This window comes from Python bivittatus, unplaced genomic scaffold (assembly GCF_059951505.1).
Source record: "Python bivittatus isolate LINGU-HERP-01145 unplaced genomic scaffold, Pbiv_v1 ctg000070_np1212, whole genome shotgun sequence".
Taxonomy (NCBI): Eukaryota; Metazoa; Chordata; class Lepidosauria; order Squamata; family Pythonidae; genus Python; species Python bivittatus.
Window position 1 is genome coordinate 22863650 of NW_028277034.1, and position 22511 is coordinate 22886160.

The window sequence follows — 22511 nt, forward strand, 5'->3', positions numbered from 1 at the left end:
AAAGGCAACCAGGGAGTGATCTGTCCATGGCAGTAGATCCTCCACTGCCATATCACATTTTAATGTTCTCCATTGCCAGATTGTATCTTAACCACCCTGATAACAAAACCAACGTGTACCTCCAGTATGCGTCATATCGTCAATACATAAGATATTAAATGAAGCCAAAAAAATTGCTCTTTAGTGAGATATGTAAATAACAATATACAAATAAGAAGCTCATGTCAGTCCCCAGCTTGAAAAGGTGGGTAGGGTGGGGTAAACTATATTGGGGCCTTTAGAAGGTCTGTATCCAATACCACCGTCTATGCTGTCCTTTAGTCTCTTGAGATACAAGACAATCAGACATTAGATAGAGAACTTATATTGTTACATTTTTCTATATTTCTTTCTTGTAGGATAATAAACCTTTCCTTGCAAATTAAAGCAGCCAGGGATTCAGCTGTAAGAATTAGCTTAAGCTAGTAACTGAGATGACAAATGTTCACATAGATTTCAAAAGAAACCATCCCAGATTCCAGGAACAGTAATATGTTAAAGATCTACAAGGGAACCCAGAATACAACTCTTAGAAATGTTGATTGCATAGTTTCCATCAGTCTGAAGTCTTTTTAAAGATAAAGTTGAAACAAATCTAATGTAACATCTGGCTGATTAACTTAGCTTTGAAGTCTTCAGGAGAGCTCATATGTAATTGCCACCCATAGTACTAGTAATAGTAGTAATAGAAGAAACAGTAGTAGCAGCTCAAGTAGCCATAATTTTCCTATACATGCAGTCTGAAATGGATTGGGTGTGCTCATTTTTGGGGAACCCAATGATTGAACATCACCCCAAAATATTTTAAAAATTTATCCTGCTCTGTACTTTTAACCTAAGTCACCTGTGTTTGTAGCTTGCAAGTCTCTTAGTAAAAACCCTAATAATTTATGTTTCAATTTTCCTCTAAGTATTAAGAAACAAATATCCAGAAGATAGTCCAGCTTTAATTGTTGAAAATATAGGTGCATCATTGTCACATTAAAACCCTGCTGTTGGACTACTGGCTAGTTCCAGAGGCTTACATTTTGCTTATATGGTGTTAGCGCCATGGAGTCATCATGGGTGTTAAAGACAAAGAAAGCTAAAATACATTTTTGCATTAGGTTGGTATTGTCTGCTGACAAGATCTAAAAGTTGTTTTTTTTAATTGAGCACATTCTTTCACTTTAAACAAGAGATTCCTTCTTTACTTTCAGTCATCAAAGTGGTGCCATCAGTATATCTGAAGTTGTTGAAGTTTCTCTAAGAAATTTTAATTCCAATTTGTTTCTTCTAGTCCAGCATTTCTAATGACATATTTTGCATATAATTTAAATATATAAGATGACAGTGTACAATCTTTCCACACTTATTTCCCAATTTTGAACCGTTTCCCTATGATCTGTTATAACTTGCTTCCTGTTCATCATACACCTTCTTGAATAGGCAGGTGAAATGGTCTGGTACTCCTTTCTTAATTTTTTATTTACTGTGTTTTATATGTCACTTTACTGTAAGGTTCTGGGCAATTACAGTAATTGAATAAATAAGATTAAAAACAGTAACAAAAGAACAAGCAACTACTACACCAACCAGTGTGCTTGCATCTCAATGATAATATGATTTCCCATCTTGTCCTCCAATGCCCTTAGACAAAGCCACATTTTACAACTTTATAAAAGTTAATTAAGGAACAGTTGATCCAGATATCTCAAGACAGGCTGTTCCAGAAGAGGAGGGCTGTTACTAAGAAGGCTTTATGGTGGGTCCCTGTTGGTGACATTCCTTTTGTGGAGAGACCCTTAGCAAGCTTTTTTTCCTGAACTCACTGGTTAATCTGATTCAGTCTGGAGTAAGGTGTCTCACAGAAAACCAGGTCTCATATCAAATAAGAATTTAAAGATGAAAACGTACTTTAAATTGCACCTGGAAATTAACTGGCAGCTGTGTAGTAGTGCTATATGAGTAAACATTAAATGTGTCCATAATTACCAGCTGCAGCTTCTGAATGGTCCTGAATAGTTGCAGTAATCTAAATACAAGGTAACATGGATGTGAGTGATCATGAACAAACCTAGCATAACTGATGTAGTTGTACAAGGGTTGTCTTGGCCATGGCCTCTACTTATTATTCGCCAAAAGAACCTACATATTTTGAGCTCTGACTAGGGGAGAGCAGCCTCATCCAGAGTGAAAGATGACATATTCCTGGAGTCTGTTGGTTTTGAATCCTTAGTGTCTCCATCTTGATGGGATTAAGTCTGAGCCTTTTCCCCCCTATCCAGATTCCAGGAACTAGGTCAGGATCACCAGCACATTTCTTGTCTGGCCAAGGTTGTGATATACAACTGGGTATTGTCTACATGTTGATGCTACCTAATTCTGTGCTGTCAGATGACCTCTCCCAGTGGTTTCGTGTAGATAAACATTAAATGTTGAGGTCTGTCTACAACTTGTTGTAGACTACGTAGATAAAATCTTTAGTATAATCAATAAAGCAAAAATAGATGTCTTTGTGGAACCCTCTTAGCTTTTCTATTTTGCCTTTTATGTTAGCCCCGTTATCTCAGCTGCCCCTGCCTCATCTGAATCTAGACTGTACATTTGACAGTTGTAGTTCCATGTACTGTTGAAGTCTTGGAGCTAAATTTTGAAGTCATTTCCTTTGAATAAAATGACACATATTCCCAAAATGAGTAGATAGGATTAGTCTGTCTTTAGCCATGCCTTGGCCAGTAGCTTCTTTTGGAATGATTTTATCAAGCTTCTGAATTAGAAATACATTATACAGTGGTACCTCGGTTCACGAACTTAATTCGTTCCGTGACTCTGGTCGTGACCCGAATCAAATTTTCCCATAAGGTTCAATGTAAATATGGTTTATCCGTTCTGACCCCTCCGAATTTGGTCGCGACCCGATTTTGGTCGCGTCCTGAATCAAATTTTCCCATAAGGTTCAATGTAATTATGGTTAATCCATTCTGAACCATATGTATTTTTTTAAAACCACAAAAATATGAAACAAAATACAGTACGAAGAGAGAGAACGCTAACCTTGCTCGACGCGACTGCTGGCGTGGAGGACAGGAAGGCGGGTGGGGAGGCGGTTATTGCTTGGAGGGAGAGTCCCCCTCCCTATAGGAAGCCACGACCACGTGTCATGGGAGGGAAAATGGCCGCGGATCCTGTTCGTCACCCGATCCAGCATTTGTGAACGGAAGCAAAATTTTGCGAACGGTGCTGTTCGTGACCCGAATTGGTCATGAACAGAAGCGTTCGTGACCCAAGGTACCACTATAATTGTTCTATTAATGTTAATAGGAAGTAACCCATACAATTTCTTTAGTTTGTATGGTGCCAAGAATTGTTGGGACTAAGATTAAGCTAATTCGAAGGGGAGGGATTATGCTTGAGAGAGTACCATCTAATTGTAGAGGACATATTTTATAGAATTAGATCTGGGGCAGGCAACTTTGGAGCTGGTGGGTACTTTTGGAATTTTGAAAGCATGTCATATGTATGCTTACAAAATGGCTGTCGTGGAGGTAGGACTTGCCTTCACACAAAAAGATTGCTGTCATGTGGAATGGTCAGTCATAAGACATCAATTTTTAGAAAGTTGCTCCTTATCACCCCCTCTATTTCCCCCCCCAATACTCTCTACCCACCCATTTTACCTGTGTGTGTGTGTTTTTCCTGATCAAACGGGCAAATATCCAACCTTGTTGTAAGTATCTACTACTCTGGTTTTCCTTCAGATAGTATATATCATTTGATTTTCTTATAATGAGTCAGTAATTCTCTTTTGTCCTACCCCAGTGCTTCTGTACCTAAAATAGCAGGATTTGTTGTCTGCAGAAACCTGTTTGTGGTCATAAAACATTCCAGGTACATTGAAAAGGGCACCATTTAAGGAGTGGCCTTATCTTTGCGCTTCACTAGAAAATGATATTGTTTGGAAGGGGGGGCATTGATGTAACCAGGCCTCTAATCATGTTAATAGATTATTTGCCATGAGGTGGACCGAGGGCCAAGACCTTGACATGGTTCATCATAGCTTAAAATCTAAGACATTTTTAGCTTTAAATGAATCCTCTTGTTTGGAAGGCTCTTTATTGTTCTGTATCCATTAGAGAATACCTTCTAAGGTAATTTAAAAGACAGAGAGGAAAAGTCACTTGGAGATATAAAGTGCTTGACTAGAGGAGAGTCACATGTTGGCAGTTACTTAGGCATTGCTGTTCAGGGGCCTCTTCTATTAAATCATAAAGTGACAAACCATTTGTTCTGGTATGACAGCTATTGCCTAGCCTCCTAAGCTAATAAGCCTTTGGTAGTGAGCAAAACTGAGTCATAAATTAAAATTTCAGATAGTTTCATAGCTAGTGGTTTGGGGCTGCCTTTTATTCATTATTGAGTAACCTTTTACTGCCTGCAACTGTGCATGTTAAAAGTTAAATTTTGAAAATAACCCAGCAATTGATTCCGTCTGTGATCAGGAATATTGTAGCCTTGTCTTCCCCCCCTCCCCTTTTCTTTTCTCATGACACACGAACACATTTGGGCTGCATTCCTTCTCTGCCTAAGAAAGTAAGAGAGCACGCTAATGAATATTTACATATTTGGGAGTAAGTACCATTGAATTCAGTAGAATTTGATTCTGAGTAGACATGCAGTGTAAATCATTATTTTATGTGACTTAATGCAAGCAGCAGATAGATTACACTGGACTCCTCCATCAGTGAGAAAAAAGATTGTGCTGTCATCAATTTTTCAAAAAATATTACACATGCAATTATGCTATACGGTAGCTATTTGCTTCATGTTGCTTGCTCAAGAACACCTGCAGATTCTATTGAAATCTTAAAAAAAAAAAATCTAAATCTAAAAGGGTCAGTCCTGTAGCTATATGACAAATTATACTTGTAATTACACTTGGTTAATTATACAGTTGTACAAGGAGATTTAACTTAATGTGTATATTCTTTGTTTTTTATTTCTACTTTTTTATACTTGGAGGCTAGTTTAATCCTATTTATTTTAACAAATAGGAACCCCAAGGTTTAAACATAATCTTCATGTTATTCTAAATACTCAAAAATATTTATTTTTATTTCTGAGAATGTATTTCACAAAATAATTTTGATATTTTCATCCCTTAAAAAACATAAGAAATAACTTTTTTTCATTGAAGACACTGTATATGTAGAATGTCTTCTCTAGAGGGATTTAGCTAGTACTTATTGTTATTTTCAGCACAAAGTGAATATGTTTTTATTCTGCCAGACATTTGCAAAACTATTATGGTGAATATAGATTTTTACATTGTTTATTTGATAGTGATCTTACTTTGTTTTCTTATGTGTTTCACTGATTTTGACTCCATGTTTCTAATTTTACTTTGTGATATTTTATAATTGTTCTATTGTGATTATTTGTTATATAAAGTTTTTATAAAATTAATTTACTGATTCTCTGCAAAGAAAACTTTTGTTTATTTTAAAAGTAAAAATAATAAATAATACTAATAATATCTTAGTAACTTTCAACTATGAATAAAGCCCTCCCTCCAATTGTCTATGCATAACTCAAAATTGGAAAATTAAAGAAGAATATGTGGAGTAGAAGGCACGGGTTGACGAACAAGACACTTAAGAAACAAAATTGAATAACATTATCTAATTCAAATGTTTTTAGAATAGGAATAGGCAGGGGCAACTTCCTTTGTACAACAGGTAATCTACTCTCCTGTGATAGTTTACATTAAAAAAAAGATTAAATTAGAAGATAGCATTATGTATCATGTCAGTCTGCAAAACCATCTTTATTCACAAAGTGCCTCTTTGCTCCACATAGGTACTATAGGTTTCATGGGAAATAAAAATGGTGAATGGTATAGCCCAGTGATCTGTTTGGGACTTTGCCTACCTACTCAAAAGAGGGATTCTGTACACCCTAGGAGTAATGTTTTGAAAGTGACTCCATCCAACTTGAGAGCCATTTTATGAATAGGCAAGCTCTCATAGCAGCCATTAATAACAAATATGCCTACCATCTAGATAGATTCTCTTTGTCTTAGAATGTTGAGGACTTCACAATGTAACATTCTGTGTAGGAAGACTGAAGCTAGAGTTTAATCTTGCAGTTATTCCTGACCAAAAATATCCATGTTGAGTGAGGACTGGGGGAAGGAGAGGTTGAAGTCAGAGAATAGTAGGCAATCCTCTAGTAAGAGATTTTGAGAAATACCCTTAAGTGGAAGAGGTGAACTTGCTTCTTCACTTGTCGGGTATAAGCTATCTTCTCATCCTTACCCAAGATGATGCTATCATCTGGATCTATTCTCAGAGAAAATTTGTGAACTCTATGTATTACATAAAATTTGTACTTTTTGTGAAAATTTGTGAACTCTACATATTACATAAAATTTGTACTTTATGTAATGTACTCTCTACCTGCATTTTTCCTGGAGGAGAGACAGAGAACCTATATGTAATATAGTTGGGGGGATATGAAATGTAATTATTTAAAAAATGAATAGATTTTATACCCTACTGAACATACACATGCACATACATACACAAATCACTGTTGCAGAAGTTGTACATCTGTGACTGTTCTTCCAGCCTAAGTTGGGAACAAAGGAAGATCACGTAAAGTTCTGGATTAGTGACAGTCTGCATTTGTAACGTATAGCAACAGGATGCATCTCTGCATAAAGAACTGTGTGCACCAGTTTGCACAAAGGATGTTGACTTGAATTTGGGGAAAGGCTTGGTAAATAGCATTTGCAGATGAGGAATATCACAAATAATTAACAATATAGTTCATTTTCACTTTTTATTGTTTGCTATTGCATAAAAGTCAACCAGATGACCTGTGTGAATAATACATTTATGTGGCAATAATATTAAATGTGTAAAGGTTCATTCCTTGCTTGATGCTATAGTCAGTCGCTAAAGATTGACTTCCTTGTATTTTTATTACATTTATGTTAGGTTGTAGCAGATCATAAGACTGCAGTATGCCAGGTAGTACAGAGATGCTGAAATAATTGTCCTTTGTTGTGTATTTACATTATATAAGACAAAATTATTGTCTGCTCTTTGGAGAAATAGTTTTTAAAGTGAATTCCTTTCTGGAGTAATCAGTAACAGGTTACTGGTCTTCCTGAAGTAATAAAATACTATGGGAACTGGCTGCAGTTGTTTCAAGAAAAATGTAGGCATTAACAATGGATTGCATGAATATAAGTAAACAATGTGCTTGATACCACTTTGGTCGGTGGGAAAAATACATTGTTTGATTTTGTTTTTATTGGGCACATAACAAATAGTTTTATGTGTGGTTTATAGAGTATGACAAATTATTAACAACACAGATAATATGAAAAGTACTGTAATTCAGCAAACAATAAAAATTAGCATGGAAAAGTGCCTATATGTATGAATAAAAGATCTTCAGCTGATGCCACAATATTTATAGACAAGATGTCAATGAGTTTCTGTATAGAAGCTCTTCCTTAACTTGAGTTAAGGAAAATCTTATTCATGGCCACGGCAGCCCATTTTGCTATGGAATAAGGCTTCTGTACATACTCTTAAGGGGAAACCAATCTTTCAGGTAATGTATTCACAGGCCAAGATTTTAAAAATTAAAATCAGTGCTTTAAATTGTACCTGGAATTGGTCTGGAACTGATACAGCTAATACAGACTGACATACTAAGATGGAAATGACCTAGTTTTAAATAATAGTCATGTTTTCTTGAATCGCCTACAGTTTTGAATAGTTTTGAAACGCAATAACCTAAACAGGAGTTTACCAGTTTGACTGAATAAGATCATTGTAATCTATTGTACATTTCCATTATATTTGGAAATGTTGCTTTCCATTTGTTCTTTTCATAATAACTTACACATATGCTTTTTGCCTACAAGATAAGGTAGAACAACAAATAAACACAGAGCGTGCACAAAAGATTCTGATAAAATTGTGCTTGCTTCCAACAGTGTAAGGCTCTCTTGGGCTTTTCCTTTGATAGGGAGCTATAGACCTGGGTGATCACAGAAAATGCCCACTATAATTGGTATCTGTTCTTTATATGAAATAGGACCTGCACTAGCATTCTGGAAATTGGATCCTTTAGAATGTTTGAAGTGAAAATCAGCACTTTGAGTAAAGCCCTAAACTAATTGTCAGCAGTGATGCACTTAAACACTAGCTTAATAGCCGTAGATAACCAGGAGCTGAATGCAATCAGGTAAGTGAGCTGGCAAAAGAAGGATGTAATACTCCTTCCCTCTTTTGCTGCTTACCAAATGGGCTATTGAAGGAGGTAGCTTCTCCCTTCTCATTCTGCATAGAAATGTGGTTCCGTCTGTCCTCTACCAACCCCCAAGTGGCTAGTAAATTTGGAAACTTAATTATAAGATTCTGCTAAAGATGCATTCTTTACAGACTGTTCTTGCTATAGTCTACAAGCCGGTTTGATGTAAGGATGACCCAGAATATAGATAATATTTGTAAATGTAAATAACTTTGCATTTATTATAGCTGCAGAAGTCAGATTATTTGTAAGTGCTACATCCCACAGATTTAATACATAAATAAATATGATGGTAATCTTATTGATTAGTATCCCATTCTGGGCTTTTCCTTTTTAAACCTTAGAGTCAATGACTAATTTTTAATTCAGGGACTTAAAAATAAAATTATTTAAGACTTTGAATCCTTTGTCAGTTAAGAAACAACAACAGGAAATGGCTTCAATTAGAATTTAAATTCTGGGAGCTCTAGTCTAGTGCACTCCAGATGTATTAGACAGGAACTTCTGAAATTCCCAGCCAGTATGTATATCCAACAGGTTTTGGTTGGGGAACGCTAAAATGAAATTATGAATTGAAAGCTCCTTTCTCCCTACAATGGAGACTGTCACTGGCCAGTATTCAAGTAGCAGCTGATAAAGGAGGGAAAACTAAACCTTTTCTGTTGTCTGGCCAAATTAAAACTTATTATACTGCTTTAGAATTTTATTTTGAAAAATAAAAATTAAATGTAACTATGAAAACTATTATTTTTGCCTTAGAATATGACTTGACTAAATTAGGTAATCTGCTAAATGTGTGAAAGAGAAAGAATGAGAACAAGTCAATATTAGGGTTATCAAGTAAACGTGCATTAGGCCTAAGTCTCATCCAGCTCTGTTTATTGCAGGGAGAACGAACAGTATGATATTCCGTATACAGGGCTAGATATGCCTGAATTTTTCATGTTCATTATAAAATAGAAACTGGATTTTACTCTTTTATTAAAAATAATGAAGTTCTGAAAGCCACAAGACTTTGTTGGGGAGGAAGTGAGAGTGTTTTTTACTTCAAGGGATCATTTTATAGATATGTAGTTTCTAGCAGAACAGTTAGCGCATTTTTATTTTGCCATCCTGAAATAGTATTTTTATATCCATTTTAACAGTTATTTAAGGGTCCCTGTGTGCTTAAAACAGCATCTGAATATAGGTACTTTTTCTCTCTCTCTTAAATAAAGCCACATCACAACTTGAGCGTTCCATCAATGCAGAAGAATGAGAGGGGAGCTGTGGCTGGAACAATATGTAAAAATACTGCTCATAAAAAAAAAATGCCTTTATTAACTGTCATCATCCCCAGAATATATGTTCAAATAAATGTTGTGTAATAACTAAATTTGAGATTAATAGGCCCCTTAAGAAATGGTGAAGTCATTCAGGATAGTCAGTGAAAAATAGGCTGCAAGAATGTAAAATGCACATGTTGTCCTGCTTGCATGCTCTCTCTGGTGTCCTTCCCATTTGTCAATGTCGGCAAGCTCTGTTCTCATTAAAACATTCGTGCACAAAAGCAACTTAATTTTCTTAAGAGGAAAGGACGCCTGATTCAATTTAGCATCTGCAACCAATAACTTGAATATATATTCTTTTTCAGCCTGGAGTCAAACAAATAGTGATGAGTGGCAACTGAAATAAAATACACTGCTTTTTAACCAATCACCATTATTTTTGCAGCCTCTGAGGTATGGGGTTTGCAGACCTGAAGGAAGCATCCGCTTCTTAGAAATTGCAGTTAAGATTTAGCTGGGATGATAATCCATTTTATTCCAAAAGGAGATTTTTCACAATGTATAGGCAGTGCCAAATAAGGCGACCATAGTTTTTAGACCTCTGGCTTCAAATTATAATATATAGTACAATTTACCTGTGGCTAACACTAAAAGCATCTTGCATTCTTCCCCTCTAGTGATGTTGCCTTGGCCATGCGAACACAGAATGATCTGAGGCTGCAAAGCTGTAAACATTTGTATACCATGAATATTTGTACTGTTTTGTTATCTTTTGGTTGATGTGTACAATTCACTTATCCCATGCCTAAACCAGAGAGAATAACAGTAAATAACAGTAACTGCAATTTTATGCATCTTCAGATACAGTCAGAAACTAGCCCATGAGTCAAGTAGGCATATTGTAGGATTGCAGTCGATACTACTTATGACCATTTCTTTTGGGCTCCCTTGTGTTTTGTGCTGTTGATTATCTATCCTTTTATGCCTGGTGTTAAATTTCATATCTAGAATTAATTTTGATAAATGTGGCATTTTATCTTATTGCTGGAAGTACTGTGTATGTAGTGCATGTGCTGAACCTGAGGAAGAATCAATTTCAGGAATCTTTTTAAACACTTACTGTTTTGTTTTTGTGCAATCAAAGCAGAGAAGTGGAGTGACTCACCAATTTCTTCCGCCTGTTGTAATTGCTGAAGTAACAATATGAGGATTTTGGTGAAAAAAAAGTTATTTTTACTGCTTTCAGTTTCTTCTCTTTCAATGCCACTTGCCAAAGGTGGCAATAGCAGACTTTATTCTGCGCATTCCTTTCAATTGACCATGTTTTCCAGGGAAAATGATGTGGTATAAAACCAAAACTCTGCTGAGGATAGAGAAAAGAAGGGCATCAAGAAATATTAGAGGTTTTCTCATCCATCTAATTTGAAGTCTTAAATGTTTTAAGGTTTGAGGCCTTATATAGTTTAAGACCTGACTGTAAGGGCCTGACTCTCCTGTTACAAGCCTGCTTTCCAACTTAGATTAACAGAGGCTCTCTTGAAGATTCTCCAGCTGACAGATCCAGCTGATCTGTCTGTTATGCCAGAGAAGGCCTCCTTATTGTAGTTCCCAAGCTATGGAATGCTCTCCATAAGAAGATGTATTTGGCCACCATTCATTCAGTATTAAAGAAAATAGGAGAAAATTGCAGTAATAGTTTACAATCAAATAGCATTTTTTGTGAAATACATGCAGTAGAGCCAGAAATAGCTGTTGTTCACTGTGGATCCTTACTGCATGATTAACTCTTATATTGATTTTGATGAATTTAAAATGTTTTATATTCTATCTTTAAGCTACCTAAAAAAACAAAACAGAAAAAACTTTGCCAAAAATTTCATTACATATATATGATTTATGTAAGAAAACACAATCCATTAAGTGTTCAGGAAACTAAAACTTTTGAGTGCCTACAAGATAATATCTATACCAAATTAATATCTCTAGGTCTGTAGCTCACCCTAGAAGTTTTGCTCTCAGAAGTATTACTAAGTGTCTTCTCATTTGGTCCATATTTTAAGCAATTCATTCATACCATTCAGTCATCAATTCATGTTTAACCTACTTCCCTCCCATGAACTACAGTATCATAATGCCAGGTGATCACTTCATCTGTGCAAAGATAGAGTTTGTGAATTCTATTCTACAAGTAGGATGTTGTGGCAGAAAAGTCCTAGTTACTATTTGTTGCCCTTCAACAATCTTGGAAGATGATTACAAGGAACAGGAACATTCCTGAAAGAACAAGTGATTCTTCAGATGCCTGAACTTATGTAGAAATTTAAACCGGACTGCTTCATATGTCATATATGATTCCCTTAGGGTTTATCAAGATGTGGAATTGTAGGTTGAAATCCTAACATTATATTCTGACTTGTGAAACTGTATCTCCTTTATTGATTGTTGCAAAGATAATTATTTGGACTGGTAATTCCTCCTCATGTTCAAAAGCAGATGCTGATAAAGCAGAGGTGTGAAAATATTTTGCTGTAGTTTTATAACTGTCAACTGTGATGTTTTATTTAGCTGTTTCTATTCAGAAGCTCTCCCCACAATGTGGAATGCCATATGCCATTGTCCTTTTTAGCAAGCAAGCAAGGAAGGAAGCAAAGCAAAACAAAATCTTACAACACTGTGCTTGCTTGTGTATGGGCCACTGAGAAGCTGTGGTCCAGGGCTATCTTTTATTGATAAGGCCAGCCAAGGATGACTCTAATGAAATTATCAAAGCTTTGAATAAATTATGAACGTGAATAAGAAAGCTAAGCTCTCTGGAGCCATGCATCTCATTAGCCATTCATTCTCATTGCACTCTCATAATAGAGCAGTAGGTTCTACTGCAGCTTAGCCTGTGTTTTGGACTGGGTTCAAACTTTCAAGCTCTTTCAAACATCTTTGCTCGATGGCTGGAAGATGTCCTTGGTGGTTACTTTGATTCTACCTCTGTTTTCCATGTAAATGGCACATTTTCTTTTCTCTGCCCCTCCCCCTTTTTTTGCTGTACTTCTGGTTCTACATCGTCGGACTGGATGCCATGGAAGAATTCCTTCCTCATGGTAAAATGAGAAGCTTTACAAGATTTAAGCATTTTATATTTCTCAGAATTTAGTAGTTTGTCATAATGCTTTCCCCCAGCATTATTTCTTGGATATTTAGGTAAGCTAAACATTTCTTCAAAATCAGTTCAGTCATTTATTTTTCTTTTTTGCCGGATCCATTCCATTCTTTCTGGCCTTTGATATTAAAGCACATAGATAAGGTGTAATGTTTACTGCAGTATATATTCAGTTAAATGCTTGTAGCAAAACATGTAAATTCAGTAGTCCACTTGAAATACTTACACTAAAAAATATACTTAAAATGTACATTATTCTGTTCAGATAAGCATTATCTATTAACTACTTATTACATTATTTTTCTCTTGACTTCCTTTGTTTGCAAAGATAAGTCTACTTGTGATTTTTCTGTAAGGAATTTTATAAAGCATAAACATAGGATTAGGATTTTTTTCTCCTTTTTTTATTCCCTCCTTTAAAGATTTTTAAGTTGCCCAATGAGTAAAAGTACAATGCAAATTGTAAAAATAAATAATAAAATAAGTAATAATAATCTGAAATTTAACTCTTCATAGACTATTTGCAATGATTTTAAGTGGCAGTGGTCTACTAGAAAGGGTAAGTAAAGGTCAGTATTTTATATGAAATAGCAAGAATATTATTGATGTTTCTTTCTTTCTTTTAGGCAGCTGCTATATTTAACTCAGCGTTTGGAAGTTTTTTGGTAAGTAATATTACCTTCCAATATTGTTTGGATGCCTTACTGTACATTTTTTAAACTGTTACTGAATACTGAGTTAAGTTCACTTTACCATGTACCATGCTTCTCTTTTAAATACATAAGCTTGCACTTCTTTCCAGTGTCTACTGCTTTCCAGAAAATTAGTGCATGAATAATCTCTGATCAATATAATTTAATGATGCTTAAGTACATGTTAATAGTCTTCTTAATGAGGAGACAATCCATTACTATTCAGACATTTGGGAGGCCAGTGTCAATATATTGATTTTCTAATGAGGTTTATCACACAGTCATTATTTTCTATTAAGGTACCATAGATTTTTAAAGGAACATGGCTCAGATGATGAGAGAAGCAATGCTAATTCACTGGGTGATAAGTCACATGATTAGCATATTTTGCTACCAGAGAACAAGCTTATTCTATATCCCAAGGGAAACTGATGGAAGGAGTAAAAATAATCATGCCACTCAAAATATAATTTCTGAGCTTACATTTTAGCATTCCTGAGCACAATATTCTGTAAAACATACAGAAAAGCAATCTCAGTAAACATTTCCCTTACTTTCTGTATTACACAAATCAAATATCTGGGCATATTTTTTGCATGATTTTATATTTTTATAAAGTAAATTGCTTATTTTTGCTGTAGTCCTTTTTATTAAAGGTTATTAGTAAATGCATAATATAAAGATTCAGGTAGTCCTTGACTTTTTTTTTTTTTTGACCACAATTGGGACCGGAATTTCCATCGCTAAGCAAAGCAGTCATTAAGTGAATCACACCTGATTTTATGACCTTTTTGCTGTGGTCATTAAGCAGATCTCCACAGTCGTTAAGAGAATCATGCAGTCTGGCTTCTCCCATTGACTTTGCTTATCAGAAGCCCTCTGGGAAGGTCGGAAATGGTGATCACATGACCCCGGGATGCCACAACTGTTGTAAATACATGCTGGTTGCCAAGCACCCAAATTTTGATCATGTGGCCGTGGGATGCTACAATGGTTGTAAGTGTGAGGACCTATTATAAGTCACATTTTTCCACTCTATCGTAACTTTGAATGGTCATTAAATGAATGGTCATAAGTCGAGGACTACAGGTACCTGAAAATACTGCTTTTATATATTATGAATGCTTACTTATAGATTAAAAATGGATATACAAAAATGCTCCAAGGAATGTTACATAAGATGGATAATTGGAAATATGCTTGCATTAAAATGTGTTCTTCATGTTAAAATTTTAACTCAAAATATCTGCATTTTTAAACTGTTCTTATTTTTTTAGTGAAAAAATACATTTGCATACACGGAGTTGCTAGTTTTCTGTTCATCAAAGGCTGGTTTTGCAGACAGATCATATGTAAAAATAACTTTTTCCAGGGCTGGAGGGATGGAGTAGCAATTATTGTGAGAGAAGCCCTGTCTTGCTTTAGAAGTGATGCAGTATAAATGGCTGTGTATGAAGGGTTAAATTGCCTGACAAGACCCCTTCCTGAGCTTCTTGCAGTGTTCAGTAAGCTATTTTGGTGTTTCCCCATCTTTTGGTGTTTCAGTCTCCATTCATTTAGGGCAGATCCAAGGAATGCTTAGAGTATGTCCATTACAACCATGGGCTTGTCCCAAGTTATATATAATCCTACACACATAGGCAGATGTACTTTGGATTTCCTTTTTTCTCTTAGAAGAGTTGATGTTTGATCTGAATATGGAGGACATTAGGCCAAGTCCTTTGTCATGGTTAGAACACTTTCTGATCCAGATGAGATTTGTGGCTACCAGTAGCCTCTGGAGGATGAAATGGTCTATTAAGAGGATTCCTCCCAAGCACCTGATGGATCCCAGAGAACAGTTGGGGATTTTCCTAGAAGTGATCTTGTAGTAGTTCCACTGGGAACCTGAATCAGGAAGCAGTTCAAGCCTTTGGAATGACTGTTCATGAGTGGCCTCCATTGGCTGATGGCTAGTGGCACTTGGTTTCTCCAAGAGATAAAGTGGCAGAAGTAATGCCTGGAGCATGGTGGAGGAATACGAAAAGTAAATTGGACCAAGCATGGGTACAGGCTCATGTTTGAATCTATACCATGGTGGTAAGATTACTGAAGCTTCTCTGCTTTTCTTTGATCTTATAGTGTCAGTGGGTTCCATTTGGTTAAGGTTGCTTTTTCTGTTTAGGGGAAAGATGGACAGGAAGTGCTCCCATCTGGCTGCTGTGAATTCCTAGTGCAAAATTTTGCTGATGAAGTCTCTTATATTTACTCTTTGTGGGCAGAGTCATAAATGGTGCCTGGGATAACATCTGACAATATTATCTTTCAGTCTGTGGAACGGATATTCTTTAGCATGACCTCTGCCACCTGCAAGCTTAATCCATGCCCTTGTCACTCCTGTGGGAGAATGACAAGATGGGTCTGGGAAATGATGAACATTTCTTTGAGGGAGGGAGATATGATGGCCTGTGTTGAAGATCACAGTGGTGATCCTCTTCTCAGCAAGCCATATCTGAACCTGTTGTCCAGTCTCCAACCTCTGGGAAGTTTATTAAGAATGTAGCAAGGAGCCAACTACAGAAGGCTGGAGAGGAAATGTTTTATCTGGACCCCTTTCAGTCTGTATTCAGGCTTAGACATGGAATGGAAATGGCTTTGGTCACTCTAGTACATGAACTTTGTCATATCCTAAATGGGACGAGTGTACCCATTCTGCCGTGATTAGACCTTGCAGTGGTGTTCAGTACTGTTGACCAGGGTATCCTTCTGAACTACCTGCAAAGATTGGGAGTTGGGGCATTGTGGTACAGTGGTTCCACTTGTATATAGTGAAAGATTATGATAGTATATAAAATAGATACAGTGGAGTCCTTGGGGTTCTCTGAGCTTGGTTCTTTTCTTGCAAACATTTCATTACCTGGCTAGGTAACATCTTCAGTGCTAAAATGGGATGGGGTTTGCTCTCTGTTTATGTGCTGTGGTCTGCCTAATAACAATAATCTGGAAAACTGCATACATGAAGTTCCTTTTGTTCGCTGTGAAAAGGTTAAGTGTATCCTATGTGAGTGTAAATCTTTGCCTTCTCATAATGCATTACCATTTCAAGCATTCTGGTTTATAGTTACTGAATTGTAATCCAGCCCTGTAATTTGCCTGCTCATCTGGGAAGAAGATTATTTGCCCTCTTCCAATGGAAAAAAAAAATAGTCTGTGATTATACATCTGTATGAATTAAGTTTTATGTATAGCTGCCAGGTTAATTGTTGCAGAAAAACTCAGCCTAATAAATTGAGTTCTGTGTGCTTTATACAGTCCTAAAATAGCCTTTGGTTCCATGGAACTTCATGAATGTTCAAATACCTACTTACCATCCAAGTCAGCAGCCATGAAGTTATCCATACATTTGTCAATCCACAGTTTTGACAACATGATAAAAACTTGGCATATTTCTAACCTGTTAGAGATCAACCAGCTAGCATATTTTTTTGGATTGCTAGCCAGTGCCTTTTCCATGTATAGTTTTTGTACTGTTCATGTAACAAAGTTTAGCTCAGTCAAATAGCTGAGATTCCCTTTCATCCAGAGGCTACATAATTAATCCCTTTTCTTCTGTACCATTCTGTCTCTTAAGCCATTGATTAATTTCTACTCTTTCTTTGACATCTGTAACTACCCTTTACTTCAGGCATCCACTGTTTGCTCTTGACTTTTCTTTTCGGGGCCTAGTATGGACAGGCTTATCCCAAAGCTCCAGGTTTTGTTTGACTTTCAAAACTGTTCCTTTTAATTTTTTCATGTCACAGTTTCCTATTTCTTAGCCCTAGTTTTCAGAACCAGCATTCTACTTCTTTTCTTAAACTCTCTTTATTGTATCACTTTGAGTTACTATTAACGTAGCCTACAATCATATTCTTACTGAAGTTCAATACACCAAGGCCATCTCCCTGGCTTTCTGTACCAATAATTAAATATCACAAGACTTCAGTGGTCTTATGTGAGATCAGTAATTATAGTATGTATACAAGATCATGTGATGATGGTATCCAGGGCCTCAGAAAGTTGATGGCCACTGTTTAAGGCTTGGACCAACAACAATGCAGAGTGATGCAGTTTTTATGTCATATGGTTGTCATATTCTTGGGCTTTGATGCATTTAAACTGTGAACCCAAGTAATGAGCAAAGGAAGATAAGTATATGTTAATGGAAATGGAAGTATATTGGCCAGGTAAGATGGAATAGAAAAAGCCATATAGATAATTACAATAATATTTAGATATGTATTTATAAAAATTTTCTACCCTTTGTCATTAATGTGAGTGACCATTCCTAAAAATTTCTTTTGAAATCTGTTTTTACTATGATGGAGTTGTTCCTTGATTCTTTCATCACTGAACATTATTGAAAAATGAAAGAAATTAGAAGATATTAAAGTTGGGGTTTTAAAAAAATCATAATTAACAAAACTAATGATCAGCTATTTGAATTTGAGAAGACATTTTCTATCCAATCACATTGTCCGATAACGAGGAAGGTTTTTGCCTTCACAATATATTAGTTATGATATATTATGCTATCAGAACATATTTTACCAAAGTAAAATATTTTGCTATTCAGACACATATGGTATAGCATATCTTTTTTACTCTGTCATCTACTGTATATATGTGTTGGGATACTTTGGCTAATCAACATCTAATTTCCTAAGTGTACAGTGGACTGAAGCCTCTGTCCTAATTTCGTGTATCTGTTGGCATAGGCATCTACGTATATACATAGATATGTAAGAGGCAGAGGTTGCACTGTGACACAACAATGGATATTTCATTATTTATCCCCTCCTTGCCTGCTCTCATGGATGTCTGTGTCTCTTGGCTTGTTTTCGGAAGTTTTCGGCCACCAAAAAATTCAAATCTTTTGTAATTACTGCCTTGGATATCTGCTATATAGCACCGTGAGGGGAGAGATCATGGTGGCAGAAATAAAAAGGAGTTGTCAAAAAGAGAGAATGGGTAGCCACGTTTGGTTCAGGCATCTCTTACGGCATACTGCTTTCAACAGAAGAGAAATTGTGCCCCCATCTAGAGTATAGAATATTGAAAACTAATTCACTAAACTAAGTTAGATGATTTTTAATAGGGGTGGGGAATCTCTGGCCCTCTAGATGTTGGATCCCATCTTGTATCAATATAGCAAGGTATGGTGGAAGTTGTAAGCCCAACAACTTCTGGGACAACTGGATTGCATTCATTTATAGAGATGTAATGACATATAATTTTTAAATTATGAAATCAGAGGTTATAGAAGGCTAAAATTGAGATCAGATTGCTAGACATAGTTGAAGTACAGTTTTGTGAGGCAAATTGCTGTGCTAGTATGAGAGTCCTGGTAATATGAATGTGGATTAGCCTATATAAGGATACACATCCTCCTGGTATTCAAATATATTAGCATTTGATAGACTGCAATAATGGGCAATGGTGGCTTAAAAAGGAAACTAAACTTCAAACCAATGTTAGCTTGGAAATGAATTCCTGTAGTTCTTCAGGCAGAAATATGTGCATTTATAACTTATGTAATAACATCATAGGTCTAATTAAAACATACTCTTTTAAAGAATTGTAACAGAAAACTTTTTTCTCTAGGTAGACTGGTAATAAGTAATGGTAGATGAATTCAATTTACATATATTTCAGACCAAGAGAATATTTTATACCACAGAGAATTTTTCTAAGTTAAGAAGTTAATATCATTATCTCCTCCCCTCATTTAAAAGTTGGATTTAGAATAATTGTGGAACATAAGTGATTTGGGTTTCCCCCAAGAGAACAACATAATGAAATAAGCTTACATTTTGTAGTCCAGAGTATTTGATTATTAGCAATAATGGTGGTTGAAAGATACCAGTTCCATAAACACATTAGAAAATAACCCCATCAAATACAGTGGGATTTACTTTTGAGTAAATATGTATAGGGTCAGGATCAGTAGCATGCAATTAATCACATGCTGTTTATATCCTTAGATGGTTTGATTTTTTTGCTTCATTTAAATGAGTATTTGTTTGCAATATTAATGTGCTAATAGTAATCTGTGAAGATGAGAATAGGTTATTTTCCTCCCTAGTTCTGACTGATCGATATTAAAGTAATTCAAGCTAGTTGGTTAACATGTTCAGCCTTTTAAAAATCCTCTCCTCCTTTTCTCTCCTTTTCTTCCTTTTAAGCACTCCCTAAAAACTTCTATCCTGCTAAACATTTTATTGATTTTAGAGTTGCACCTTGAAAAAAAAGTTATCTGATGCTGTTTTTATTATATGCTACTTGTGCAATTGTATTGAGTGTTTTAGCAATTTTATTGTAATCTGATTTGTGAGAGCTTGCCAATAACAATAAATGGCAGTCTTGTGAATATGTCCATAAAAGATGCTGGTTTTAAATACTTACTACTCTGCCAGTGCCTAGAAAATTGGGGGGCAATAAGTGGGGGAGAGAGCTAGATTTTATGCTGTATGTTGAAGCAGATATTTCCTTCTCACCAGGCTGATGTGGTTTCTGTGATAGGTACAAAGGAGAGGATCTGCTTACTTAACTGAATAAAATTCCAGGCTTTGCCTACATGCAGGTTTTCTTGAGAGCTCGCTCCTGTATCCTAAATTTCAATTTTATTCTAAGGTTGAAAAAGACACTGATGTATTAAACAAATTTGCAGTGTTATGCTACTTCTCTCCCCCCTTTAGATGTTTGTATTGAGTCTATTATACTGAAGTACTAATAGCTTGATGCTAAAACAAAAACATTGCAAACGGTTATGGTGTCTGCTTTTCAAGCACATTAAAAGAGAACTGATTTGAGTTCTGGAATATTTTTAAATTAAAGGTTCTTTGAAAACTTCAGTGTTACAAGTTTATCTAGCTGGATTTGCTGAACAAATTTTTAACAGTTCTTAAAGTTCCTAGAAATGTTGTCACGGTGAGCTCAACTCTTTATGACTCCATGTCATTTTCTTGGCAACAGTGCAGATCTGGCTTGCCATTGCCTTTTCCCTAGATGTTTCTTTGACTTCCCAGTCTAGCCTATATAGCCCCAAATTCCCTAGAGATTGTTTGTTCAAGTACTGGCTAGACCCAGTCATGTTTAGCTTCTGAGATCAGCAAAGGGAAGCTACATGTCACCATCTGTGAAAGTTCCTCAATGTAAATTTTGATTTCCCCCTGTCCCAATCTCTATGGCTATTTTTCTTCTGGCTCAGAAATCCTTTCATACCTTGATGCTAATAAATAAGTATAACTATTGCTTAGGAAATGCTATATCTATTAAGCCATTCTTAATTGGTTTGTTTTAGTGAAGCAGTATATATCCTATGGGAGTAAGGCAAGAGGTCATTTTATTTTAACTTTTAAATTTCTTTGTAATGATACATAAAATTAATCCTTTAAACTTCTCCAATTCTTACATAAAATGTCCTGTTAATAAAAAAAATATGGAATTCTTATCTATTCAGTTTTAGTAGGCACAGTGTTTTATACAGTCTGACAGGATTTGTGTAAATGCATTAGGTACAGTGTCCATTTTTCTTCCAAATTTGTGACACAGATTTAATTATGGGAATGACCAACAACTTACAAATCTAATTTTCATAAGCTGAGCCAACTCCTTTATTTTTTTAATAATGATGGATTTTTTAGCAATGATTTCATTATTATTTAAAGAAATTCCATGGTGTGGAATTAACCAATTGACTGCTGTTTTATTTTATTATATTGCACCAAATTCTGTTATGCTTTTTTCTGTTAATTGTTCCACATTTAAAAAAAAATAATGTGGGAAAAGTGGGAAACTCCATAGTCATGCATTTTTGAAGCACTTTTTAAAAAAAAGGAAAGGAAAGGAAAATATTAAGGGATATTCGATAAGATGCAAAATTTACTTGCTTCCATTCATAGTTACTTTAATTGTATAAAAAAACTAATGTTAAATTATCTATTGGCATATCCACAAGATTCAGTTGTTGCTGTTTATTTATAATGTGTGTTTATATTCTCAGAAGCCAGTTCTGGTTTTTGTTAGAAATTGCACAGAATTGATGCAACTTACCGTTTAAATTATTTAATTTCTTTATGTTTATTGTGTTTGTTTTTATGAAAAAAGGTAGTGTCTTTTCTTTTAAGAGAGATAATTTTTGTGAAAGTTAATTGTTGACAGTTTAGTGTATGACATTCTACATTCTGGCTTCAAGATTTTCTCATCTAATTGACTGCAAATGATTTATAGATATATTACTGTATATTGCACTTACTACCATATCATAATATATCTGTATATTTTATCTGTGCATGTGACAGTGTGCATAAATGTTTTGGATACATTAATTACAGAGATAGTAATCAGGAGCCACTATTCAGGTCCTTATAAATTTCATGTCATAGAAACAGGAAATTTGCAATAGGGGCTGTTCCGTTCCAGTCTGCTTTGTTTATTTATTTACTGAATTTATCTTATAAGTGAAGAGTAGTTGATGGTCATTCTAGGCTCAGACTGTTTAAGACCTGATAGGTTGCCATTAAAACCTTGAATTGTATTAACATCTAATATGTTAACCTATATGGATGTCAGGCCCAGCCCAAGAACGACAGAGAAACAGTCCAGCCAAGTTCAGTTCTTTTATTGCTTACACCATATAGACAGAATCTCACCAGACTAAATCTGTATTACTCTAACCTAGTGGATATACCCTGGGAGATTCTAGGGAGTGGCCGTCTTAAATCTCTTCCCACAATCCAGCTCCGGACTGTGTTGTCTCTTGTCTTGCCCCCCTTCCTGGAATGTGTTCCCTCCTTCCTGAGAACTTGCTCTGTTACTGTAGTCCATCACATCTCCTCCCCCTTCGTAGACACATTGCATCAGATGATGGGAGTGCTGTTTCTTCTTTAGCATCTCTTCTGGCTGCTTATGCTAAATTATTTCCAAGTTTATTTTTCTACCATTCTAACTCCACTATCCATCAAGGAAAGTAGTTAGAATTATCTTTAAAAAAATAAGAACAAAACAAAAACTTCTTCACACAATGTG

At 35.5% G+C, this 22511-nt stretch overlaps 1 protein-coding gene across 5 annotated transcripts in view; it reads left to right on the plus strand.

Annotated features, from left to right (window-relative positions):
- SLC10A7 (solute carrier family 10 member 7) overlaps positions 1-22511 on the plus strand; it is a 151680-nt gene that overhangs the window by 26734 nt on the left and 102435 nt on the right. For all 5 annotated transcript variants that reach the window (XM_088132787.1, XM_088132789.1, XM_088132788.1 and 2 more), the window contains exon 5: positions 13398-13436. In XM_088132787.1, coding sequence (XP_087988913.1) covers positions 13398-13436 — 39 coding nt within the window. The remainder of the gene's footprint in view (positions 1-13397; positions 13437-22511) is intronic.